The sequence below is a fragment of the Belonocnema kinseyi genome, chromosome 2 (assembly GCF_010883055.1).
Source record: "Belonocnema kinseyi isolate 2016_QV_RU_SX_M_011 chromosome 2, B_treatae_v1, whole genome shotgun sequence".
Taxonomy (NCBI): Eukaryota; Metazoa; Arthropoda; class Insecta; order Hymenoptera; family Cynipidae; genus Belonocnema; species Belonocnema kinseyi.
This window is the reverse complement of record NC_046658.1, coordinates 106,994,275-107,022,130: the sequence shown is the minus strand read 5'-3', so window position 1 is coordinate 107,022,130 and position 27,856 is coordinate 106,994,275. Positions and strand designations below refer to the sequence as shown.

The following is a 27,856-nucleotide window of genomic DNA, read 5'->3' as shown; positions in this document are numbered from 1 at the left end:
TAACAATTTTTACAACTTTATTTTTTATTCTTCCGTAAACAATAGAAATTAGCTCGAAATTAGCTTCGTTGTATGGACGTTATAAATATAATAAAATTAATTAAATCTTGCAGCATCATGTCTGGGGAACAACGGAACCATATTTATTTTCGGAAACAGGAATAAGTAACTGGGCTTTGCAGCATACTTTACTTGATTGATAAGAAAACATTTAATGCATGTTGAAAATGTCTGCATTATATGTAGCAATGTTATTTTAGGCGATAGAATTAGATTTTTGTGCTACAAATAACTGAAGAATGCATTTCTCGTGTGTTAACTTTATTAAACTTTTAATCTTGTAATGTGAATGGAAGACCACAAATATGGTATCTGCTTCCTAGCACGACTTTTTTTTGAGTGAGTTTAAATAAAGCCCTCTTTTAGTCCTAGAAGTGGGAAAAATAGAATTATGCGCCACGTTAGAGGATCAAAAGAGGGCCCAAATCCAATATAAAGAAGACCTCTACAGGTCCTTCTAAAACCTATGAAGACCTACATTTAGAGGTTTAAAGTAAGACTACAATTTTGACTCTGGATTCTAAACTTGAGTTGAATTTTTCGACTTAATTCTCAGCTAAGTTGAATCTGATTATAGTCGCATTAATATTAATTAAAAAATTCCTCTCTTATTGAAATGTTATCTTTCTTAAAAACTTATTATAATTGTTGTAACTATCGTATTTTAGGTAACACCGCGGGTTTATCTTACATGCCATCGTACGCTATTTGGGCACCTGAATGAAGCTGATTTAAAAAAATTGATTGCGAAGGAAATGGTTTATGGACTTCGACCAAAATTATCCAAGGAATCATTGGAATGCGAAACTTGTATTCTTGGCAAACAGGTACGTACACCTTTTCATAAATTTTCAGAAAATAGGTGTGAAAAATTGCTTGAACGAACTCATTCCGATGACTGCGGCCCAATGAGGATCCACTCGATTGGAGAGGCATGATACTTCGTGACCTTCAATGATGAGAAGTCACGATGGGTAGAGGTTCGTTTCCTAAAAGAAAGTGACGTAAAAATCGAGTTTCCAAAATTCAGAGCTTATGTCGAAACTAAATACGAGAGAAAAATCAAGGTTTTACGCACTGACAATGGACTTAAGTATTTTTGGCCAGGATTTTACTCGTGCTGTAGATCAAGCTGGAATAAAAAGAGAACGTATGGTTGAGCACACGCCTCAACAGAACGGCATAGCGGAGCGGATGAATAGAACGTTAGTGGAGATGGCAAGATGCATGCTCTTGTAAGCTAATCTACCTCAAAGTTTTGGGCAGAAGCAATAGCCACCGCAGCTTATATTAGAAATCGTTGTCCAACGAGAGCTTTGGAAAATTTGACGCCTTTTGAATCATGGCTAGGAAGAAAGCCAAACATAGGTCACCTCAAAACTTTTAGGTGCACAGCTTACGCCCATATCTATACGAAAGACAAAGAAAAATTTGATCCACAATCAAAAAAATGCATCTTCGTTGGATATGCTCCTGAATCTAAGGCTTATCGCCTGTGAAATCCGGAAGCGAAGAAAATCTTTAAAAGCCGAGATGTCGTCACCGTCAAAATGTTTGGAGGACCTCAGAAGCCAAAAGAAGAATTTAAAAATTTTGAAGTTTATTTCGAAAATGAGAATAACGACGATATTGAAGAGTTGATCGATGTGGAAATCCCAGCTGTAGAGCAACATGTGGAAGCTCAAGCTGACGGACCAGAAAACTCTGAAGCTGAAGGTCAAGATGAAGCAGATAGCGGAGAAAAATACGCAACGGATAAAGATGATTCTGATGCTGGTCAAGGCCAAGGATTTAATAATTTTCATCAAATTAATCCTGAAATTCAAACGACGCCGTTGAAAAAGGGTCCAGGACGTCCTAAAACAGTGAAAACTTGTAAAAATGGAAGACCGAAAAAGGAATATAGCACGGTTCCAGTGACAGAGCGACACGAGGCACAGCTGGTAAGTAATTAGCCAGCAGATCCAACTTTCGAGAGGCGATGTCCGGACCATATTCACGCGAATGGAAGAAAGGTATGCAGGGAGAATTTGATGCGCTCAATGACAGCAAAGCCTGGACCTTGGTGAAGCTACCTGGAGGACGGAGAGTAATTGGCTGTCGATGGGTCCTTAAAACTAAGTACAAGGCTGATGACACTATTGAACGCAGGAAAGCAAGACTGGTAGCGAAAAGATGCTCCCAGCTACCAGGTATATACTTTCAAGAAATATTTTCACCTGTAGCAAGACTTGGTTCAATTCGTATCCTGATTGCTCTTTCAGCAGAGTTTTTATCAACTCGACGTGGTGATGGCCTACATCAATAGAGAACTTGAGGAGGAAATTTTTATGGAACAGCCACAAGAATTTGTGAAAACAGGAGAAGAAGACTTAGTTTGTTTACTAAAAAGTTCCTTATACGTCTTGAAACAATCAGGCAGGCAGTGGTACAAGAAACTGGATCAACGTCTCAAAGAATATGGATTGAAACCTTTAAACGAAGACAGATGTGTGAACATCAAGAAAACAGAAAAAATCATCTTAATTATTCTTGTTTATATTGATGATTTAATCGTGGCCACCAACAAGAAGGAAGAATTCATCCAAATAAAAGAAGATTTAGCACGAGAGTTCAAGATTAAAGGCTTGGGCTCGCTGCATTACTGTGTTGGCATTGAGTTTAAGCAGGATCCAATCAACAAATCAGTTGAAATGTCACAACGAAAATACACCGAGGATACACTAGCAAAGTTTGGGATGACTGAGTGCAAGCCAGTCTCAACACCTCTGGATAGCAATATTAAATTTACGAAGCAGATGACACCGACCACACAAGAAGAGGCTGAAGCAATGAGGCAGACCCCGTACCAATCCCTTATTGGAACACTAATCTACTTGACTGTAGCTACTCGCCCGGACATCACCCATGCAGTCAATGCTTTAAGCCAATTTAATACGAATCCAGGGAAGGAACATTGGCAAATAGCTAAGAGTGTGTTAAGATACCTTCAAGGTACAAGAGTTTACGGTTTGGTATACCAGAAAACCGGAAACTGTTTAAAAGGCTTTGTTGATGTGAACTGGGGAGCCAAACATCGATGATCGATCTTCGTACAAAGGATTTGATTTTAAACTTGGTGGAGTAGTCGTAACGTGGGAATCAAGAAAGCAACGAACCGTTGCATTGTCCAGCACCGAGACAGAATACATTGCTTTAACAGAAGCTGCTAAAGAAGCAATTTACCTACGCAACTTTATTAAAGAAGCAGGGTTTTCAAATCTAACGGTGAATAGCACCATTATCTACTGTCATAATATTATGTGAGACAAGTGTTTGTGAATGGTGATATAGAGGTTAAGTATATTCCTACTGATAAAATGATAGTTGATGTCCTAACCAAAGGTTTACGAAAGATGGGACATGAAAACTTGGCGTAAGAAAATTAGAATGAGTAAACTCACGTTGAGGGGGGGGGGGTGTTGTAACTATCGTATTTTAGGTAACACCGCGGGTTTATCTTACGCGCCATCGTACGCCATATTTAAATATCTATCTACTTTTGCTTTTGTGACAACACTTGCCGTTCGATACTTTTATTGTTCTGTTCTTTTTACTTTGCACGGCACTTCGCTCATTTCCGCAGATGCTATGATAAACATTTTTATTCAAGTTTGTGTCACTTCATTCCACTAAAATAAGAACAGTAATGTTTGGCCCGATGCCTCATACATATTTTCTTGATCAGACCGAATGAAAAAAATCTTCTGTTCCTTCAAACCTAACAAAATACCTCTCATTTTTGCACAGACTTTTTAAAATGAATTTTTAATGTTTGAGACTTGTAATTTGGTGATTTAGCACTCTTTTTTCTTGAAACTCCTTCGGTTATAACGAAGCAATAAATTCTTTATTTCTTAAAATGGAATTTATACAAGAATTTAAAATTTGTTTTTGAGGACTCAATTCAAACTCTTAAGAAGTCAAAACTTTTCATTTTCTTAACAGTTAGTCTTGTTCTAGTTGAATCTGTGTATCAAAATTGAAATTAAACATTCTCATCATTACTGACATACGAACTTGGAAACAAATTTTATTTGAAAACTTACTCAACATCACAGGCAATAATTGATCGCCTTGGTAGATATATCAAATTTGCTGTTCTTTGCCGTACAGATGTTTCTATTCTGGATTTTTTACTGATGGTCAAATTTCGTAATATGATGATTGATAATTGAAAGAAGATAAAATTCAACTCACAAAAAAAAGCAATAATTTTATTTTTACATTGCAAAATTTTAAATGATCTGCTTATTTGAGTAATCGGATACACAGAATAAAGTAATGATAAAATTTGTTGCAGGGAATTTTTCAAATGGATAAAGCTTTATTCAGACAACTTCTTGTTTTTCAAAACACATGTGTTGTCATATAAAAAGAAAAGAAAGTTTAACGAATATTTCGTTAAGTTTATCCTGTAAAGTTAATTTTTGTTGCAGCAAATCTTTTGTCGGAAATCGATGTAAAGTTTATCTTCTGTTTTTTCTATGTAGTTTTGAGTAAAGTTTTTGTTAAAATCTTGTAACTTTCAGATTTTAGTTTAAAAAATTGAACAATATTATAAGTGCTTCAATGCGAATTTCAAAAGATAAAAATAGAAGGGCCATTCCTAAAGTTTTCTAAAATCTGGAGCCCAAAACACCCAAGAAAAACCCCCAAAGAGATGCATTACAATTTTCTAACCAGAACTTTACGTAACATTTGTTTTAATTTTATTTTTTACGTCAATTTTACTTTTCTTTGAAGCATGCATGAAAAAGGCAGTTCCTAACCGATTTTAAAACTTGTATAGCTAAATTTATTCATTTCCAAAAGCAGCTTTAGGAAAAATATTTAGCATGCACGTATGTCAAAAACTAAAAAAAAATATCGCGCACGGTCACTGTAATTCCCCCAAATTTTGGCATAGAACTTTTAAAACTAGAGGTCAAACCATCGACACTGAAATTGAGTGATTGTGAATTCTCTGCTGTTAAAGCGGTTTCAGCTTTAAAGAACACATTCTCATCACGGGTTTTGTAAAAAAAAACATTGAAACAATGTTACGTCTAATTTATGCAAACAATTTTGTTATTAAACATTTTATCATAATTTTGAGTCCTTTTTTTAAGTTTTATTTTTGTTTATTTGTAATGTCATTTTTTACAATTAATGCTAAAGCTAAATCAAACTAAATCCTCATTCATTATTTTCAAATCTTGTGTTATTGATTTTCCAAACATGTAATTTAAAAATTGGCGTGTTTCTTTTTTATGAATAAAACAAAAACTACGCGTCCTATAAAAAATAATAAACAACAATGTTTTAGATCTTTTTGATATAAACAATTTTTGTATATTAATTTTTTAAGTATCTTCCAGCGTACCCAAAAAATTTAATTTTTAATAGCATTTTCACTATTAAAACGAAAAAAATGTGTCTAATAATGCATTTTTGACGTACAAGACCAGAACCGTTGGTCCAAAATGGCTGGTTAACAAACTTTTTTTTTCTTTTTACACTATTTCTTTGAATCAAAGAAAGATTTTCTTAATCCAAATTACTAATGTGCCACGAGATTTTGCGCAGAACAAATCAGTTTGATTATTTTACGTTACCCCCGTCTTTCGAAACACAGTTTGTTAAATTTTTGCGAAGACGCGGAGGCGGACGGCTCTTGGTATCATCAAATCCTCCCCCCAACGTTCTCTGATTATTTTTTTTTTGCATTGTAAAATTTTGGTGGTCATCTAAAGTGTAATCTGCTATTTTCCAAGAAAAATTCCACCATTTTGGGGTGGAGAACACGCTTAATGTGAAAAATTTTTTTTAACTAAACGTGTGTGGGGGGGGGGGTATTTTATATGTAGAAAATGTGTACCAAGTTTAAATTGAATCCGTAAAGTAGTTTTGAAATGGCAAACATTTACCCCTCCCCCCCTTAAATCGTAAAAATGTGTGCACGATCGAACCTCGCTTTTATATAAATTTTTTTATTTCTGTGCACAATTTCGTCAGAATTTATATTTTTACCTTAATTTTTCGTGAAAAATTCTAAATTAGGAAAGAATCAAATTTATTTACACACACAAAATATTAAAATAAACTTTTTTCTTCAGATGAACAAATAGACCATGCAAATTTATTGAAACTCGAGGATGCCAATTTATTTATCATTTATTATTTGAATCAAAGAAAATATATATTCATTTTAAACTAACCTGTCCTCTTTTTTCAACAAGAACGCTTATTCAAATTGAAGAAATGTAAAGGTAAAATAAAAAATTGTATTTCTTTAAATAAAGAAATTTTTCATTTGAAGCAATCAAATATTTCTTTCATTAGAAAATAGTTACCAGCAAATACAAGAGGTTTTATAAAATTAAATATTAAACAAAAATCAGCTGAGATTTTAATTTTCATGGTTTCTAGTTCCTAGAACTGTGTGAAACACTGAAAAAAATGTTTAGTTGGGCTAACTATTTAGTTTGTAGGATATGGTACTGCTATTTTGTTACTTTGGGCAACCATTTTATCAGTTGCTGGTACCAACTAAATAGTTGCGGCAACTAACAGAATTGTTATACGAACTAATAAAAGATTAGTATCAACTAATAGAATAGCAGTACCATATCTTACTAACTAAATAGTTCTCTCAACTAACCTTTTTTTTCAGTGAACAATGCCCCATAATCCGTTTTCATTGACGTTTTTGTTAAAACCTTTTTTCATTCAGGAACACCGTGTCTAATGAGGTACTAAAAACCTTGTGAAGAAATTTCGGAGTGACCCTGGTCGGGACCAGAACTGTCAGAATCTGGCCCCGGCCGGGTATCCTACTCAGGGCCAGACTCGAAATGATACGCCTAGTCCGATCAAGGCCACACTGAAAAAAAATGGTTAGTTGAGCCAACTATTTAGTTAGTAAGATTTCCTACTGCTATTTTATTAGTTGATACTGTAATTGTATCAGTTCATACAGCAATTCCATTAGTTGCACTAACTATCCAGTTAGTACCAGCAACTAAGTAAATGGTTATTCCAATTATCAAAATAGCAGTACTATATCTTACAAACTAAATAGTTGTCCCAACCAACCATTTTTTTTCAGTGCATACTGAGGTATCCATAAGGAAGGCCCAATCTGGCCCTGACCAGGCCCCTTCTGATTTTTATTTATAAAAAAATTATTTATTTCATAAAAAACTGAACAATTAATTTAAAATGTTTAACTTTATCATTTATATATTTGCAAACAATTATCAATAGTTTTACAGCGAGTTTGAAAGTCTTTATCATCTTTCGTTTCGACTATCCTCTTAACGTGTTAAACAATAAACATTTTATAAGTATTTTGAAAAGAAGTGAGCAACATCTGGTATTATTAAGCTCTCTAAAAAATAATTAAGCACTAGAGTGGTGACTTCGAAATTCTATTCAGAAACGTGTAGTATTCACCAAGACTTGGTACATTCGAAGCCCATGTAGATTGGGAAGTTTCCTTTTCCTTCTGAAACTTATCGTTAGATTTTTAAATGACTAATAGTATGGTTGAAGTTGTGGAATGGGAAATTTCTTTCTAAATATACTTCTGGTTCGGAATTCATGTTTTTTCTTTAAAAATTCTATTATTTGTTTGTAAATTTAAAAATTTGTTTGAATATACAAAAATATTGTTAACAAGTATTCTTTTATCAAAAATTCAGTTATGTCAAAAATTTATAATTTTAGTCAAAGGTTTAATTTTTTGTTTGAAAAGTCATGTATTTTGTTGAAAATTCAAGTAGTTCTGGGTAGAAAATTATTCTTGTTTGCTAAGAGTTAAATTTTTTTATTGATAATTTAACTATCTTTTTAAACAAATATATATATATATATAATTGGTTAAAAAGTCCTTTTTCTCGGGGAAAAAATATTCTTCATTGCTGAAAGTTCAAATTTTTGGTTAATAATTCATCTATCCTGTTAAAAATGTATCTTTTTTATTGAAAATGATATTTTTTTCCTATAACAGTCGACTTTTTAGCTTAAAAACTTTACTCTTTTGTTGAAAATTCACCTTTTAATTTTAGGAAAGTCAGTTTTTTTATGAAATTGGACTTTTTTTATGAGAATTTAACAGCTTCGTGAAATATTTGTTTTTCTTCTTGAAAATTCTAATATTTGATTGAATTTTAATCTTTTTTTTTTAATTTGATCATTTGATTGAAAATGCATCTTTGTATGCTGAAAGTTCAACTATTTGGTTAAAAGTTCAACTACATTTTGTTAAGAATTCATAACTGTCTTCGAAAAATTCGACTTTTTGGCTTAAAAATTGTACTCTTTGGCCTTAAAAAAAACCCCTGGCAGCGCTAATCCCCGCTGGGCCTCGACTGCACCACTGATGCTACGTTTTTGATAAATTAATTTTACACCTGCGTTTTTCATAATACTTTCACTGATAAACATAAAATACAAAGAATAAATAAATATATATGTTATAACCTTTATAGCACATTGAATAGAACAGTAAAATTTTTTGTACAATTGGTCTCAATTCTGGTTCCCAATTTTCAATATATTTAAAACTTTCACGAAAAGACGAACAATAAATGATCTTCAAAATTTCAACGCTTTCCCGAAGTTCAATGTCGAAAATCTTAGAAAGCTACCTGTCTAAATACGTTGCGCAAATGAGTAACGAGGTGAATTGAGAGGAATTATTTACATGACTTTACTCGTTTATCTGTTTACTGTTCGTCACTTTCACAAAGCTGTCTTTTTTGCCATATAATCGAACGGAAGACTAATCGATTATATTCGAGATTAGTACTGTAAATTCATATATAAATACGTATAAACCCTCAAAAATTAGAAAAAAAATACATACAATAAGAATACTAACTTGATAATTGTATATTTATTAACTAATTGAATTTAAACCTCCTCATAGATTTTTGGACATTTCGTTTAAATTAAATGAAGCTTTCCTCAGTTTTTTGTTTGTTTTTTATATTCTTTTCATATTAGAAGAAATTTTTTTCACAACTGCGTGTGAAATTAAAATTAAGAAGTACTCTTAATACGTTAGGAATTCATACTTTTTGTTTTTTAATTTCGTTATTTAGATCAATTAAATAATCAAAAAGTAATCAATTTTTAAAAATTGAATTTGTCGAAAGAAATGGAGAATTTGAAAGAATAAATTAAAGTAATGTCACTTTATAGTCAAATAACATTTCCTGCAATTTAAATTTAACTTTCGATTAGTCGCTGAACTAAAAATTAGTGAAACATTCATTAATTAAGACAAGGAGTAATTTTAAATCGAAATAATTTAACGTTTTTAACTAACACTTATTTACAGAGGGTAGCCTGATGTGGGTCCAACTAAGACCACAACACTAGCCATGATCACGGCCACATTGAGCTAGCCCGATCGGGGCCACGTTGGGAATCGGGATCAAATTGGGCAATTTCTTCACGGGGTTTTCAAGTCTTATAGAATTTTTGTTATTAAAGAAAAGAAAAATTTGCTATATTTTTTAAAGACTTTTATGTGGATTGTTGCTTTTGGCAAATAATATCATAAAAATGTGTAGATAATGATTTGTAGAAATTAAAATAAGTTTTGAGATTAGCCATCTTAGATTTTATTTTATTTCTTTATTATTATTTCGTGAATTAATGATTATACAATAATATACAATAAAATCTTTTAAACTTTGGTTGTTCTAGTGATCCACAGACTTGAAAATATTTTGCTTGGGAGAAAAAGTTGACTATGAGGATTTTCAGGAGATTCTTATTTTTTTCTGCAAAGAATAATCTGCCCTTTCTATTTGTTTGCCATACAACCTTTTTTAATTGACTTAATGCATTTTAATTGAACCCAGCAATCTCAGTTGGGAAGAGATAGTTTGATTCTTGTAATACAGCGGGGTTGAAAGTAAAGTAAACGTAATCACATTGCCCCACTTCTACTTTGCTATGACATTGCTATTAGGTATTATATACTATTTTCAACGTGAACAGGATACCAGTTTCTACTAATCAATCGGCTAAGATATCAGTGCAAACATGACATTTTTCGGTACTCTACTCGCGCTCTGTGTTCTTTATAAAGTAAGTAATTTAATTTAATTATTTTGTTAATTAATTTTTGTGTGACCCAAAACCGTTTTCTGATGTTGAATTTTTATTTAAAAATTTTCGGAATGTTTCGAGCGAACGTCAAGTCTTTATAAAGACATTATAGATTATCATGGAAAAAGAAAACCACTGAAGATGATATGAATTTTTTTTTCTAAATCTTATTATTGTAGACATTTTTTTAAAGTGTTAAACAAAAAATTAATTGTAACTATTTTTGTTTAAAAAATTAAGCATTTTTTATGTATTTAAAAAGTATAAGTAGTTAAAGACGTTGTAAGTAAGAATTACGATTTATAATATATTCAGCTACTTATTTCAAATACATCGAAAATAATTACTTTTTAGTACAATAGTTTCCATTAGATAATTTTCTCAACACTTGCAAAATAACTGAAATATCTATAATAATATGAGGTAGCAACAAACTTCATATTACCTTGAGTTTTTTTCTATATCAGTCTATACTGTAATGCCATGTATAGTTTTAAAAAAATAGAACCTTTATTATTTTTAGGCTCAGTTACTATGAAATTTTGTTTCTAAATATTTTTTACCGGGTACACTTTGGCTTAACTTTAAACCTCATTTTCTCAGTTTGACAGTTCACGCACATGGACTTTAGTCTTCATGTCTAATCGAAACATGTTGCAATTTCTTAATAAAATTTTAACATCAGAAAAACATATAGGCTTTAACAAAAATTTTAACTTTTTCATGGAAGAAAAACATATTTATCATTTTTTCTGTTAAATTTTTATTTAATTGACGGATTTCATGTGAAATGGGGCAGTCTGACACTGTTGATGTAACAGAATTGTTTCGCGATTAAATACGCGTATTGTTTTCCAAGTTAAAATATGAAATACGCTTTCTTTTTTTGACAAAAAAAATGTTGTATTAGTTTAGGGCTATTTGAAAATTTAGGTTAATTATGGAAAAATTACCGAAAATTGTCTTCAAAAAGTTGTAACTTGAGAACAAATTGATATAATTTAATTTTCTTTGCAGCAGCCTTTGTAGTATGATCTACACTTTTCAAACCCTTTAAAGAAAGTTTAAAAAAATTCATTCATGTGTAATACTTATGCATATGTTGTGATTTTTTTCCTTGCTAAACTATCCCTTCCTATAGAGAAACTTTTTTTTATAAGATAAAATAAAGTTTTAAAAATACAATTACCGAACTATAAAATTTCCGAAATATCAAACTACCGACAAAAATACAACTACCGCAATGGTTTATAAACGAAATTGATATATTCCGAAGATAAAAGTAGAACAAATTTAAAACTAGAAAATTTCCTAAATTTTAATAATCCGATACTTTTAAACTTGAATTTTTAAAACCTTAATGTCAACCTCACGAAATTGTTAAATTTTTGAAATTTTTAATTACGGAAATTTTTAATTCCTGAAATTATAAAATGCTCAGAGCAAGAAAAATATTTATAATTAAAATTGCTTATATCTGTAAAAATAATACTTTATTTTATATCATGAATATCATTAATTTTGAAATGTTGGGATTTCAATAATTTCTTTTATACGCATTATCATTGATTTTATTAATGTTGTTAATATTTTTAAATTTTCTAAATTTTTTGTTTCCGTAATTATAATTTCGGTATTTTTGAATATTCGGTATTTTTCATGTTTTGGCAAAATGATGTAATTCCAAAAATGTTTTTTTTTTAATTAACGTCGTACTTTTTACTTCAACTTCCGAAAGTTGTAACAAAAAAGGTTCATAAGAAAGATTTCGAAAAATTCAATGACTAATTTCGTAAATTTAATGTACCTTCACGTAAAAGTATCGGAAATCTGGTCAAATTTTCTGTTATTTTTGTAACGTTATAAATGGTAAATTATGGATAAGACTAGAAGCTGCATAACAAAAATATGTAAATTTTATATCAAAATAAGACTTTAAAAAAACAATTAGCTTGATTTTTTCACAATTCACCGAAATATTCATATAGCCCTTAGTTCATGAAAAAATTTGTTTGTAAAAAATAAAAAATACATACGCTTCATATTTTGCCTATATAGCGAATGTATTTCAGACCCAAACAATTCAGTGATATTGCTAGAATCAGACTTATAAAGTCTTTCAATTTAGTTTTTCTCTATTGCTACTTCGAAAAATTTTAAAAATGTCCAGGATGTCTCATTAAGTTCATTAAATTATTATAATCAAATTATTCGAATACTTAATTTATTGAATCAAAAAAAATTTTCTATAAATAAATAACAGGTTGCGAGTTCATCAGCCATTCCAGATGAACAAGTAAAAATTATAGAGGGATTGAAAAATACCACCCAATCGATAATCGCAGATCTTAACCGGTATGAAGAAAAATTACAATCTGATGTCAAACTGAAAATTAATCAAGTTAAAGTTGACGCTTTGGGGCGAATGGATGGGATTGTCTATTATGTGATTCATGGAATTGAGGTAAAGTGCATCACCAGTCTGACCAAAAATTCAAATTTGTTCTAAATAGATAGTAAATTTTAATTTTTTTGTACTTATCAACCAACGGAATTTACTTTGAAGGACCCTTTTTTTAAGTTCTTTTTGGATTGATCAAAATTTCGTTCTTTGTATTGAATTTCCGTTTGTTTATAAAATCTTAAACACTTGAATAAAAAAACGTCAATTTAATTTTTTTTTCAAAATAAAGTTGCTAATTTATTTTTTATAATTAATAGAATTTGATGGAACCATGGCATTTTATATCTTATAATTTTTTTTAAATAGACTGCCGTGAGTGCAGTAAATATTACAGGTTCAGATGCTGAATCTTGTCACCAGACTGCTAAAGCCAGTTTGGGAAAATTGAACGAGACTGCTTACCACAATTTTAATAAATGCGTTCCAATTTCTTTGTCCGCTGTTGACCCACTCTTGAAGAATATTACATCCGCAATTCAGGTAATCAAAATACCAATTTAATTTTAAAAACAATTTTTTATCAATTCATATTATTATACTAATTTTATTTATACTCCATAGCTATGCAATTATTTATTTATATCTAATAATGTCGTCACACTCTTTATTATTTGTATTCATAAATTGAAATTCTTTACGCATTACTTTCTCTAAAGTGGACCAAAAGAAACATGTGCATGTATGCAGAAAATTTGAATTTTGGAAGATTAAGAAATTTTGTTATATGAGAACTAGAATTATAAATACGAATTAGTTTTAAATCATAGTTTTGGTTAGCAGTAAATATTACGCAATAGACATAAGCTTCAAGTTACATATTCCGAATAATAAAATCTCTATAAAGTTAATATTTTCGAATTGGAAAATTCCCGAATTATAAGATTTCGGACAGTTTATAATATTACCGAATTTAATAATTCTTGAAACAAAATTCCTGGCAAAAAATTGCCGAATTATAAAATATTCATACTAGAAAATTCCCGAATTCAAACAATTAAAAAAATTGTTTATATATTTTATTAATTTATTAAAAATACAATTGTGAAATATTTTCAAACCAAAAATTATTTTGAACTCTTAAAGTTTCTAAAATTATTGTTTAATGTGAGTTAACAATAATTGAAGAAAATTTTCATTTAGAAATGTATTTTTCTCAGTTATTGTGATTTTGAATTCAAACAATAATTTTAGAAATTTTAAAGATTAAAAATATTTATTTGATAGTACGAAGAAGATAGTTTTAATTATTTAATTCCGGAATTTAATCATTCGAGAATGTTCCACTTCAGGAATTTGTAAATCAGGATTTTCATTATTCGGGAATTTCGTAATTCAGGAATGTTATTATTCGGGAATTCGTCCAAAATTTTAGTTATATTCTGTTAAGTTAAAATTGTTTTCCACTTGAAATAGATTTTTAAAAAATTTTAACGTGCACTAGCTTTCTTTAGATTGACGAATTTGATCAACACTTGGAGAAAAAAAGAAAAGTTTATTCGTCGCATGTTTATTAATTTTTCACATTTTGTTAATTTGCTGTTGGATCTCAAAAGAGCACAGTTCTCCTCGTTAAGGTTAATTAGGTCATATTTTATAAAGATTCAAACCAAAGGCTTATATTTTTTGTAACAAATCAAAAATTATAAATACTTCAAATAATTTTTTTTTTCAGAAACAATGTATTTGATGCGATTGGTTTGAAAAATTGTATTTTTGATGATTTAAATTATTTATAATTGAAAAAGAAGCACACTTGCTAATATTTAAAAAATATTATTATTTGGAATGTTGTAAAAATGAAATTATTACATTAAATGCTAATTAATTTTGATTCACAAGAATTCTTTTGAAATTCCTATCGATTCACTTGAATTAATGTACATTGTACATATGAAAATTTGAAGTTACCAATCACCATTTATAATTTTTTTGTAGTTTTTGTTAAATAACGAAATAATTTTTACTATTCTTAAAAGGCTTGACGGTTTATATAATCTAAAAAATGTAAATAGATTCCTATCACACGCAATGAGCAAAACATGCGTATAAAATTGTGCAAGGATATCCAGACTTGTGCTCAACACATACGGTGTGTTTTTTCAAAGTAATATGGGAATGAATGCATGTTAGTAAAAGTGGTATTTTACACGCACATAAAATGAAAGGAGAACGGCTGTCTCGACTCATTGATTGCCTTGCACAATGATTTTCGGATTCTCTTCACAGAGTAAACAGCAATTAAAAAAACACCATTTTTTTAGTATATTACAGTTTTTATTTTACATTTAATGTACAAAAATTAATTACATTATATTATATTATAAATTGCAACGCACTGGAAAATAAATTTAATTACATATTAACTGATTACAAATTAATAACAAGGCATTTAAATATGGTAAAAGATATGATCACAGAATTTAAGTATATATTAATTAAACTAACTTAATTGATTTAACAAAATATATTTATTGAAACTAAAGTCCAAATACGGTTTTTCTTTTTGTGTATTATTTGTTTCTACTTAAACTACCAACAAAGGGCGCTACACTCGCTTATTACATGTTTGTTATTTCGCTTTCCTAATTATCGATTTAAAATATATGCTTCAATTTAAAGTGCTATACAATTTAATTGAAAATCATAAATTAAAATCCATATTAAAATAACTACATTGGCTTTCATACCATTTTAATTTAACTTTTAGCTCAGTTAGTTTTCAGTAATCTGTAACTTTTATATAAATATAAGATTTTATCTCAGCAGAAATTTTGTTAAATTAATTTAGAATTTCACATCGTAATAAGATGATCTTAAAAGACATTCTGCAGCTCTGAGTCTTACTGAGGTCTTCCATTTTTTATACTGATGCATTCTGCAGATGTTTACAATTTAAAATTCACCAATTTATTTAATTTAAAATGTTTATTGTTTACACTCATAAAATGTTTAACATCATTTTGAAACAAGGTCTATCTCGAATATTTTTTTAATAGATTAATTTTGAAGAATTACAATTGACAACTCCTCAATTTTAAAGACGTATAATTAAAATTCTTAAATTTTGAAGATTTTGAAGATAAAAGATCAAATTTTCTACTTTCAATCGTACAAACTGAAGAAATTTTGAATTTAAATCATTGAGATAACAGCATTTTAAATTATCAAACTTAAAACGCACGTAATTTTTAATTATTAATTTGACAAAATTGTAATTCTTCAATTTTAAATATGTATAAATAAAAAATCTGACATTATGATGATTTGGAAGATCTAAAGGCAAATTTTCAATGCTAGATCTTTCACACTAAAACAATTTCGAATATAAAGCATCAAAACTGAAGAATTTTTAATGGTAAAAATTAAAACTTGCACTTTTGCATTTGTTGAAGGCGCATAAGGAACAATTACTATTTTTTTAAATCGAAAGTCGTGTTTATAATTCTAAATCTTCTAAATCAAATTAAAGAATTTTTAATTGTAAATTTTCAAAATTAAAAACTTCAATTTTCAAGATTAAAAATTTAAAGCTCTATAATTTTGAAGAGCTAAAATAAAAAACTCTAAATTCAAAGATAGAGAAATAAAAATTTCGAATTGAAGAAATGTCAAATTTACTGAATTTACTACATTTTAAATGATAAAACTTAAATAATTTTTAAGTTTTTAAATTAAAAACTTTTCAATTTTAAACACGTATAAAGAAAATTCTTACATTTCAATAATTTTGAAGAACAAAAATTAAGTTTTCCCATCTAAATCATACAAACTGAAGAAATTTCGAATCGAAAGCATCAAAATTAGAGATTTCTTCATGATAAAATTCAAAACTTCAATTATTTTATTTTTAAAAAATTAATATACTCTTTAATTTTTCAAATTCTTAAATAATTTATTCTTAAAATCCATGGATTTCGAAGATCAAAAGTCAAGTTTTCAATGTTCCTATTTGAAGAAATTTCGAATGTTAATCATAATAATTACAACATTTTTATTTGTAAAAGGCAAAGCTTGGATAATTTTTAATTGTAAATTTTCAAAATAAATAGTATTTAATTTTAAATATGTTCAAATGAAAAATATTAACCTTTGAGAATTCTGAAGATGAAAAGGTCAATTTTCAATTCAAAATCTTCCAAATTGAAGAAATTTGGAACATAAAGCATCAAAATGATAGTATTTTTCATTTAAAAGCTTAAAACTTTCATTCTTTGCATGTTTTGAAGATGCATAAATAACAACTTTTAATTTTCGAAAAACAAAAGTTGTGTTTTTAACTTTAAATCTTCCAAATTGTATAACAGAATTTTTAATTGTAAATTTTCAAAATTTTCAATTATGAAAATTTTAAATGTAATGTTCGATAATTTTTACAAGATGCAATTTATTTAAAACTCTTTAAATTCGAAAATGTATAAATAGACATTTAGAAATTCTGATGATTTTGAAGATCAAAAGTCAAGTTTTCAGTTTGAAATTTTCCAGATTTTGAATGTTCTTGAATTTTTAAATTACGTAATTGCAAATTACTCCATTTTCAAATTTGAAGATTTACAATTTAAAACTATTTAATTTTAACGATTTTCAAATTCAAATTCTTTAATTCTGAATACTTGCAATTGAAGAATCTTCAATATTTAATGTGTATAATGGAAAATGATGTATTTTTTAGAATAGTTCAATTTAAAAAATAAATAATTATTCAACTTAAAAAATTTTAAATTGAAGTTTTTTCATATATTTTTTTAAAACTCTTATAAATTTTTAGTTCTGTTAACTAAACGCATTTTATTATGTCAAGGTAATTTTTCAGTATTCATTATAAAATATTTTATAAATAATATTGGAAACTTCTGTTGAAAGAAAAAAAATAATTGTATTTTTCTTCATTGCTTGAATGATATTGTGATTGCTCTAGTTTCCATTCTATTTTTTGTTACAACTCATTTGAACGGTGATATCAGCCTTTATGAGTTAACCTGTTTTTTTCTCTTTAGAATAAATCGGAAAAACTTCTCCTTTTATAACAGTGTTCTGCAAAAGAAAAAAATTCGATACAAAAAAAGTATTAATGACGAATCTGTCCTTGTTTAAAAATACATTTTCTTTTATGAATACAAAGGCATTCGAATTCAAGTGCTCTCAAGTGAGAGTTGTCTATCAGGATAACCAATAAACATGTGAATTTTATAATTTTGCAAACGCTTCCCGCTAGATTTCATCCTTTTGGTTAAAAAATACTGCCAAACATTTTATTTAATTTAAAAAAATGTTTTGACGTTGCGTGAGGCCATTTTAAATCTGATAATTAATTTTCTTAGTTATCCATTTTTTAAATACAAACTAAAGGTTAAAAATATTTTTAACCTTAGATTGTATTTCTTATTTATTATAAAATTAAACCTCTATTTTATAGAACAATAATACTTAAAGATATTATCGTGCTTCGAATACGAAAATATGTAATTTCAATATCATTAATGATCATAAATGGCCCCTAACAATTTTTTAACCTAGAATGATAGACACAGGATTTTTTCTACAACTTTAAGAAAATATTTTCTTTAATGAGAAAATTAAAAATACACTTAGCTCCCGATATAAGAACGCTTTCGACCATTTATTGCATTGGCCTTGGTCCTTAATTGGAGGAATCCAAACGTAAACAATCGGTGTCGCATGAATCACTTCTTTTGAACTTGGAAGCATGACGCAACCTGATGCAACTAACGTGTTGAGAGTGTATTCATCGAGCTGTTAGTCACGATTGACTGAACACATCCTCTCTTTCGGCCCCGCATTTCCTCTTATCCTGAAACTGCGCAGGCCATCAGTTCTAGGAATATCGTCAACCGGGTTCTTATATCGGGAGATGAATGTATTTATACCGGATGACAGAAAAAAATCTTAAATTTTGAAATATAAATTTTTTATAGTTTTAATATTTATATAGCACTTTACAATTGAAACATTTGTATATAAGTGTATATAAGCATATAAGTGCATTAACAATGTGATAAATGTTTTTTTTTCGATTCAAAAGAATGCGATGCAATCTATAACGGTTCTAGATGAATTTAAAAGAATTCAGAATAAATTCATAATGAATTAGAAAATATTCAATAACTTTGATTGATTTCAGTAAAAAATGAATTAAAGAAAATTTGAGCGGACTTCAATAAGTAAAAGGGAAATGCGAAGAATTCGAAATGCATAAAGATCTAAGGTGAATTAAAAAAAATCGAGTGAATTGAAATCAAGTCAAAAATGTTAACAACATTAATTGAATTCATGAACTTTTGAGTGCATTCAGACGAATTCAATGAAAATGAATAGAATTGGATGAAATTCCTATAAATTCAAGCAAAATTATAAAAACTTTAACGCAAAGTAGAAATATGTATAAGGGAAGATGTAAAGGGAAAATATAAGGGAAATGTGAAGAATTCGATGAAGTTCATAAAAATTCAAGGAGAATTAAAAAAAAATCGAGTGACTTTAAAATAATTTAGAAATAATAACAAAATTATTTGAAATCCTCAAGATCGAATTAAATTAAATTTTTTTTAATTCAAAAGAATTTGATGAAATTCGTACGAGTTCAATTTGAATTGAGAAGACTTATTTAATTAATTTAGAAGAACTTGAGTAAATTCCGAATATTGAAAAAGAATTTAAAGGAATTAAGGATAAAATTATAAGAAACTGGAAAAAGTTCAGCTTAATGGGAGTTTATTGAAAAAAAGTAAACAAATTTTGTTAAAAATCCGCAATGAATCAAATAAAGTTCGAGCGGATGTAGAAAACTATAAGGTATATTCGATGAAGTTTATAAAAATTCAAGGTGAAATAAAAAAATTGAATCTATTAAGACTCGATTGAATTTGAAAAAATTCACTGAGAAAAATGCATTATTCCGCTTATAATATTTGATTTAAGAACTTTTGACATCAATCTACAGATATTAAACCATTAAATTAAGATAAATAGAATTCAAGATAAATTTAAAAGTTTTCAGGGTCAATTATTATCATCCGGTAAAAATATTTTACTTTTATTCATTATGCAGAATATTTCCTTTATATTTCAGAAAATATCCTTTGCTTATTTTTACGAGGGAAAAAATTCACAGGGGTCATTTCAGACCAATAATTGTAACAAAGTTACAGATTTCTGAATTATAACTTCAAGCTTATTCCTCAATAAATAAAAAATAATTTTCAGAGATGAAAGAATTGTTTAGCCTTGTATTTTTTTTTTAAATTGAAGTCTCAAAAGCAAAACTAAAAAGATCTAACGGAACCTCTAAATAATTTAAAAAAAGAACGTATGGCAGTACTTTTGCACGAAAAAAAAGAAATTTAATAGGTAGCTTTTGAAAAATTCAAAATTTTATTGGGCACCCTACTACCTATTTAGAAACTGAAACTGTAATTATAAAAAGCATCATTCTACTTATTAACATTTACAAATATGCAACCAATTTACAGCAGCTATTATAGTTTTATGTAAACACAACAATTAATTTGAAAAATTCGATTAATACATTATATCATTTTTAAATAATACTGAATCCTTTCAGATTGCCGGTAAGATTTCAAAGAACCTCGATAACATTTTATCCGACTGTTCTTCTGCAAAACAACCAGCAACAGAAAAGTGTGTCGTTCTAAAAATTCAAGATTATCAACTATCGATAAAAGAGCTGCAAATCAGCGTTTCTAAATTGAAGAATGCTCAGTTTTCCGCTATAAAAAATGCGAAAATTGCAGCGAGATCTTGCCACGCAAAAATAGTCTATGCAATGCGTGTAGAAGCTACATTTAAGATTTATCGAGACGCTAATCTCTGCATTAGGAGTATTTATAAAGCAGGGTTTTAAAATAATTATTAGTTTTAAGGCTAAACATCTCTATTTAACATCATCAAGTTTTTAAAGACAAATTTCGTATGAACACACAAACGATTAAAATAGTATCACTCAGTGTAATAAATAAATATCTTGAAAATAAGGATATTTCGTATTACTTACTTTCACTTCCGCTTATCAATGAACTGGACTGAACCAATTTAGATTGAACCTGTTTACCATACTTTGTTTCTATAAATACGAAATGAAAGATCTCATTTTGTATAAAAATAATATCTGTTTCCTTAATATGTTGATAAGGAAAAATATATATTTACGGTTTTATTTGTGCTAGTTCTTTTCACTTCTGAATGTTAACTTTCTGTAACAAATGCATCACTTTAGATTTTTTTGACACCTGTAAAGAAGGATAAAGTAGTGCTTTCTAGCTTGGTGTAATTCTTCTCCCTAGGGAGCGAAAGTGTGACGTCAGAAGTGAATAATGAAAATTATACCAAATTCTCGTATGTGGGAAGACAAAACAATTTCAGAGTTCCGAAATACAACCGCATGTAACTGACCGTGAAATGTTCCGCTATTGAATCTAGAAGCTCGTTTTTCTAATTGAGCATAAATAAGTACCTTTTTTGATCTTCCATTATCAAAAACTATTCACCCAATTATTCAAAACAAAAAAAGTTAAAAAATAATTTTTGAGCGTCGGAAAACAAAAAAATTGTAATTTCAAATGCAACCAAATTTTTATAAAACTGATCGTGAAATCACGCTATTGAGCCTAGAAGTAAATTGTTCTAATTGAACCCAAATAAAGTCTATCTTCTGGTCTTCCACTTTGAAAAACTATTAAACCAATTATTCAGTAAAAATCAGAAAAATAGTTTTTGAGTGACGGAACATGGGAAGAAATTTCAAGAGATCAATTCACAATTATCTAAAAGCATAAAATTCAAGACCTAAGAGCAAAGAATCGTGATCTAATGCCTGAAATTTCGAGACCAATGATTTAAAAACAAGTATTCCGAGATCTTAGTTTTTGCGCCAAAGCGTGATAAAATTAAAAAGCAGTACTGTGGATTAATCTCTGGAAATCTCGCTCCGTGAAGACAAATTAGATTTATCAATTACAACCAAATTTGGATAACACTGATTGTGAAATCCCGCTTTTCAACCTAGTATTTAATTTTTCTAATTGAACCCAAATTAAGACGTTTCGATTATCAGAAGAAAAATACATTTTATATTTTCGAAATACAACCAAATTTGGACAAAACTGATTCAAAGTTCAGATATTGACGATAGAAGTTGAATTATTTTTAAATTGAGAACTCCCTTTCCTGATCCTTCTCTATCAAAAATTATTACCCTAATGCGTCAGAAAAAAATCATACACGGAATTTTCGAGTGCTGGAAAAAAATAGATTCTCGAAATACTACTAAATTTGGATTAAACTGATCGTGCCACTCCGCTATTGGACATAGAAGTTATACTTTCCTATTGTATCCAAATAATATACCTTTACTGGCCCCTCAGTAACAAAAATTATTAGTACAATAAGTAAAAAAAATCATAACCATAATTTTGAAATGTCGTAAGACAAGCAAATTTTAGGTATTTGAAATACAACCAAATTTGGATAAAACTGACAAAAAATTGTAGGTATAAGTTGTGTTATTTTCTAATTGAGCACAAATTTAGTCTATTTTCTGGTCCTTCTCTATCAAAAAGTATTACCTCAATGAGACAAGAAAAATCATAAACAGAGTTTTTAAGTGTCGAAAGACGAAAAAATTTAGATTCTCGAAATACTACCAAATTTTGATAAAACTGAAGGTAAAATATGCCTGTGTCACAAAAAACGCCTGGTCTGAAATCATGCATTTGTTACAAAAATTTAATTTGCACCAAAACAATGAGGACTTTTTACGACTTAAGTATTTGTTCAGTAGACTGCTACTACAAACCAAGGCTACTACAAACAATGTCCGAAACCGGTCATAATTCCAAGTTCTAGTGTACAAATCTCATAGTGAATAATACATTATTTTAGTACTAAGCAGTTTTTCGCATTCTATAATTCTGATAAATTAATAAAAGTGTTATTATTGGTTTTCGCTCCATTGAGAAGAGTTTGAGGAAAAATTAAGGGATTGAGGTTTTCACTTGTGCTTTGCCTGCGGTGCTTTGGTGTGGGTGGCCTGGGATCTGGTTCAGAACAGCTTGTTAACCAATATGAAGTCATTCTCCCCTTTCCTTTTAATTCCACTTCCCCTCGTAAATCCAAAATAAAAGTTCCATACTTATCCAGTATATTTTTTGTTGCGCCTGACATGTGAATTTTCAGTGCTGTAATACAATAAATTTTGTACACTCTATATCAGAATCAATTAAAAAAAATAGTTCATTCATTCTCGTTAGGGATCGTCCATTAATTATGTAAGGATTTTTGGGGGAAGTGGTTGGACCCGGAAAATCTTACGAATCGTTACTCATGGAAGGACGAGGGGTGAGCCCAACATATTTCTTAGGCAAATTTGTTCCTTCTAATTATTATTTTAAATATGTTAATTTAAACCTGTAATAATAAGACAGCCATACAAAAAAAAGTGTGCGGATCTGGTAACAAGACACACGTATTCTTATGGATTTTGGGGTGCTGAATTCAAATTCGGTATCAAAAATCACCCATCACGTCATGGTTGAGCCATAACCTCAAAAAATGACGAAAAATCATGCACTGACTCAAATAAATTTCAAAATAATGCCAGTGATGCAAATTTTCACTTCAAAAACATGTCGACAACTGTGAAGGATCAACCCTTGCCTGATATCAACTTATTTAACATAACTTTACCCAACAGAATCTGACCTCACTTAACCTAAATTAACAGAAATTTATTGAACTACACGTAAAGCTCTGGAAGCATATTTTCCCAGTAGCAAATGTGTGCTACATCGAATGGGTCAAAGCTATCCTAACCTAAAAAAAACCTGACCTAACATAACCTAACTTAACTTCACGTAACACAATTAAACTCATTGTCTTGTCCCGTTGTGTTTGCAGTACCGTTTCATTCAGTTTCGGCTTAGCCTACATAGAGTTTTAGCCTATCCTAACCTAACAAAACCTGACCTAACCTAACCGAATGAAATTCAGCCACATGTGTAGCTATGTAAGCGTACGGTTCTCAGTCTAAAATGTGTACTATATTTAACTGGTAAACTCGATCTTAACCTACAAATGAATCTAACTTAACAGAACCTAACGAAATTTTACTTAACGCAACACAACTTAACTTAAGTGTTCCCGTTGTAACACAATAAAATTCATTTCATTGTACTACAGGTGGTTAAAAATTGAGACGCACTTTACTCATTTGAAGAAACTTAGAACTACAAGTAGAATTGACCCCATTTCAATTAACCTGACAATGTTTGTATCAATTAAAATGTAGAACTGTAACTTAAACATGCAAATGAATAAGAGTTTTATTCAAAAATTTTTTCTCTCTGCTTTTCTTAAACTTAAGGGGTATATTTATACTATCTTTCGTGTTTACATTTTATCTTGCTTTTATCGTAATTAAATTGATTTATAGACCTACTTCAGTCTATTTTCTGATTTTTGATACCGAATTTGAATTTAGCGCCCCAAAATCCATAGGAATACGTGTGTCTTGTTACCAGATCCGCACACTTTTTTTTTGTGTGGCTGTGTAATCGTACAAATTCTTCATTTAAAAATTTAAAGTAGAGTGGATCTAAAATCCCAAAAATCATTTATGCGTAATTAATGGACAACCCCTTACATTGTTTTGAAATACAGATTCCTGCTATCTACGTTTTAAAGTTCGTGTCCGTGCTAAATGATTATGATTCTAGAACAGTGTTACTACAATTATACTGTATCTAAAATGCAAGAAACAATTGACAGCTTCTGAAATTTGCGTAATTTGATATGAAATTTCCAAAGTTTAGCACGGACACGCTCTCTCGAATGATTCAAAGCCGATAAATGTCGGTAAAAGAAATCTGAAAATAAATTATTATACTTACGTAGGCCGGATGATTCCATTCGGGATGCGGTGTTTACAGTGTCACCAAATAAACAATAATGAGGCATTTTTTGACCAACAACGCCTGCACAAACTGGACCACTGTGAACCCCAATTCTTACACTCAGTTGGGAATTTGGCTTGTGCATTATTGTGAATGATTTAACTGCATCTAAAATTGCAAGAGCCATTAAACCAATTTCTCTTGCATGTTCATCTCCGTTTCTTTCAGGAAGTCCAGAAACTACCATATAGGCATCGCCTATCGTTTCCACCTGTTATAGAAGAAAAATAAATTTTTATAATAGCAGTGGCGGGGTGTGGGGCTAGTTGGCCGTGGGGCAGGTTGGTCGACCCTACTGAAAATTCCTATATTCGTTCCTATATAGGATCCTACAAAGGGTCCAATATGTTTAACCTATAGGTGCCACCTATAGATAATGACATAGAATCCTATAAAGGTGCCTGTATAGGACCCTGCCTAATAAGGTACCTAATGGTACCTAACTAATGGTGGATCGTGGCACCGATTGGTACGTATGTCTCTAGGTACTCCTGGAGGGCCAACAAACCTTCTGCGCAGCCGTAGGTGCTATAGAATACTATTGCGCATCTGAATATGGTCCCATACTGGAACATGTACAGGATCCTATATAGGATCCTATCGTCGTTTTAGTAAAATCGAAATTTGTTTCTTTTCGAAAGTGGTGAGTTAATATATACAGTTAAAAAAAACTGTTGTGGTTATTAAAAGTACAAGTTCTAATAATTAATGTAGAGTATACATATTTTAAGTAGCATTCTATAGGCTTTCTAAATCATCGTCATTTTTTAAACTATTCATTTGGGGAAGGTCGTCCGAGTTAGGTGCGGGGCAGATTGGCCCAGTCGTAAAATATGATACGAGAAGTAGTTTTAATTCTAAAAAAGAAAAGTATTTCATTTCAAACAATAAAAAATGAACTGTTAGTATTATTTGGGATATAAATAATAACTAGCCTTGAAAAATACATTAACGAAATTAAAAGTAATATCAATGATATAAAAAAAATGAAACAATTTTTGAATATGCTTAATTTATTTCAATAAACAATCGTTCAAAATAACATAACTGTCCTCTTATTCAATTTCACGAAATCGGCCAACCTGCCCCGATAGCAGGGCAGATTGGCTGCTTTCCCCGCGAGGTTTGATAATTTTAAACTTTTTACAATATAATTTCAAAAATTATAAGCTTCTCCTGCCTGTAGGCAAGGGTAATCTTGAAAATGGTAAATTCGTTTTTTTTTTGTTTTTTTTTTTTTTGTTTCAAATGCCTGGAAAATATACCAAATCCATGAATGAAAAAGCCATTTGCTGTAACAAATTCGAGGCACGGAGATCTTTGTCTTTAAAAGTTTGGATGGACGCCTTTTTAAAGTCGTGAAAGTTCAAGGTTGATTTCTTAATCAATTGCTTTTTATGAACAATAAACGTGATATCTCACCATTTCACAAGTTTGCTTGGATTGTTAGTTTGAATTATAAAACAGGTACAAATTATATAAGAATTTGTTTTTAGAATATAAAATAAGCTTTAAAATGAGCCTTTTACGAATATTCTACTACAAATAGTTTACAAAATATTAATTTGTTAATTAACTTTGTGAGTTTTCCAGTGAAGAAAAAAGGTGCTATTGGATTCTCAAATTGAATAGCATCTTTAGAAAAAAGTAGTTGTAAGATGTCAACAAAAATTTTTAACATAGTTCATAACAAATCAGTATAAACAATATTTTTCCATACTTATAGCTGCCAGTGAAAATTTGTGAAATTGTTTATAGAATTTGCTTGAATAATATTTTTTTAACGAATATATTGCACGTAGGATTTCGGAAATATTAGAATTCAAACCCACCTTCCTGAATGGTTACACAGAAATGTATATACAGGTATATACAGAAAATCATTACTTATAACAATTTGTTATAAACTCTGGGACATTTTTTTTTACATTTTAAACATACGTTTTCCTGAAGATGCACAATCGGTTAGAAATTTCAGCGAAATTGAACTAATGGGTTTTTTTTATAAAATATGAATGTTTAGAAAAAAAGTCCTTTACCATTCATCTGTAATTTTTCGATTCTAAATTTAAAAAAATGTTTTTAATACTATGTACTATCTGGTTTGAGAATCCAACAGCAAAAACCCGATCGCGATTTTGTTAGCACAAAGAAAATTTATCATTGCTTTGTTTTCAATAAAAAATGCACAATGATAATTACAAAATGCATATCTCGTAAACGATTTGTCACAGAATATTCGCTGAGGGCTAATTTTTAAGCTTATTTTAAATTATAAAAACCAATTTTTATACACTTTTTACCTTTATAAGTAGAAATACAAGCAAACGTGTTGAGGTGATTTATTTTATAAGGCAAACAAAATTGGGTTTGAATCTCAACACGCGCACTAAATTGTACCTTTTCAAGCAACAAAATAAAAATAAAAAATTTATCGGATATAATTTAGAGGTCCTCTGTTTGAGTTTTGTCTTTTTTACTGATTTTTTGTTGTTTCTATTTTCTCAGTTGCTTGAAATTGCATATCAGCGATTCTATAAAAATATTTTTTTGTACATGGACAATAAGGAAACGCGTATTTTTAAAATTAAAGAGTTACATTTTTACATATTTTACAGATTTTTATAAATGTTAAGGGTAAAATGAGTTTTTTGTCAATTTTACTTTCAAAATCGCGCACTTTTTGAGATCTTAGGTTTTTATTGTTTCAGTTTATCCAGTTTTTCACACTCTTTTAAAATCCACTAAAAATTTTTTTTAAATGTGAACAATAATAGGTGATAATATAGCTTACTTACCATACATTTCTCATTTGACATTTGTTTATTTTTTGAGAAAAAAATCATTTTTTACTTCTGGCTATTGCCGTTAAAGCTTTCTATTTTTTGAGTAATATCCCGAATAAAAAAGCTTCGACTTGAGTTCGACTTGAATTGCCTCCAATCAAGACACAAGGAAGTCGAAAAGGTCGACTTGGGCATGTCTCAGTTTTAAGTCGAAACCAGACTTCAATTTATGTCTTGCAGATAAGTTTTTATGCATTGAAGACATATATTTACCTCTTGAGTCAAATTTTTATGACTTTAATACTTGCGGTTTATAACTTCGAGCGCATGCCTATCCTAACGAAAAGGGTAATTCTAACCGTCATAAAAGCTAATCTTTGTTAATGGTTAAACAATCTTGTATATTTTTATAC

At 29.4% G+C, this 27,856-nt stretch overlaps 2 protein-coding genes across 2 annotated transcripts in view; one reads left to right on the top strand and one right to left on the bottom strand.

The window, feature by feature from the left end:
• The first annotated feature begins 10,067 nt into the window (after window positions 1–10,067).
• Window positions 10,068–20,640, top strand: LOC117167507. Its single transcript, XM_033352502.1, has 4 exons — window positions 10,068–10,185; window positions 12,470–12,670; window positions 12,977–13,150; window positions 20,253–20,640. Exons 1-4 carry the CDS (start codon window positions 10,141–10,143, stop codon window positions 20,550–20,552), a joined length of 720 nt encoding a protein of 239 aa, XP_033208393.1. The 5' UTR covers window positions 10,068–10,140; the 3' UTR covers window positions 20,553–20,640.
• Window positions 20,641–22,418: 1,778 nt separating this feature from the next.
• The window catches only part of LOC117167355 (atrial natriuretic peptide receptor 1), a 73,550-nt gene continuing 68,112 nt past the window's right edge, over window positions 22,419–27,856 (bottom strand). Inside the window, exons 17-18 of the mRNA XM_033352225.1 lie at window positions 24,595–24,868; window positions 22,419–22,884 (exon numbers count right to left, since the gene is read on the bottom strand). Of these exons, the coding sequence (XP_033208116.1) occupies window positions 22,610–22,884; window positions 24,595–24,868 (549 nt within the window). The 3' untranslated portion in view covers window positions 22,419–22,609. The remainder of the gene's footprint in view (window positions 22,885–24,594; window positions 24,869–27,856) is intronic.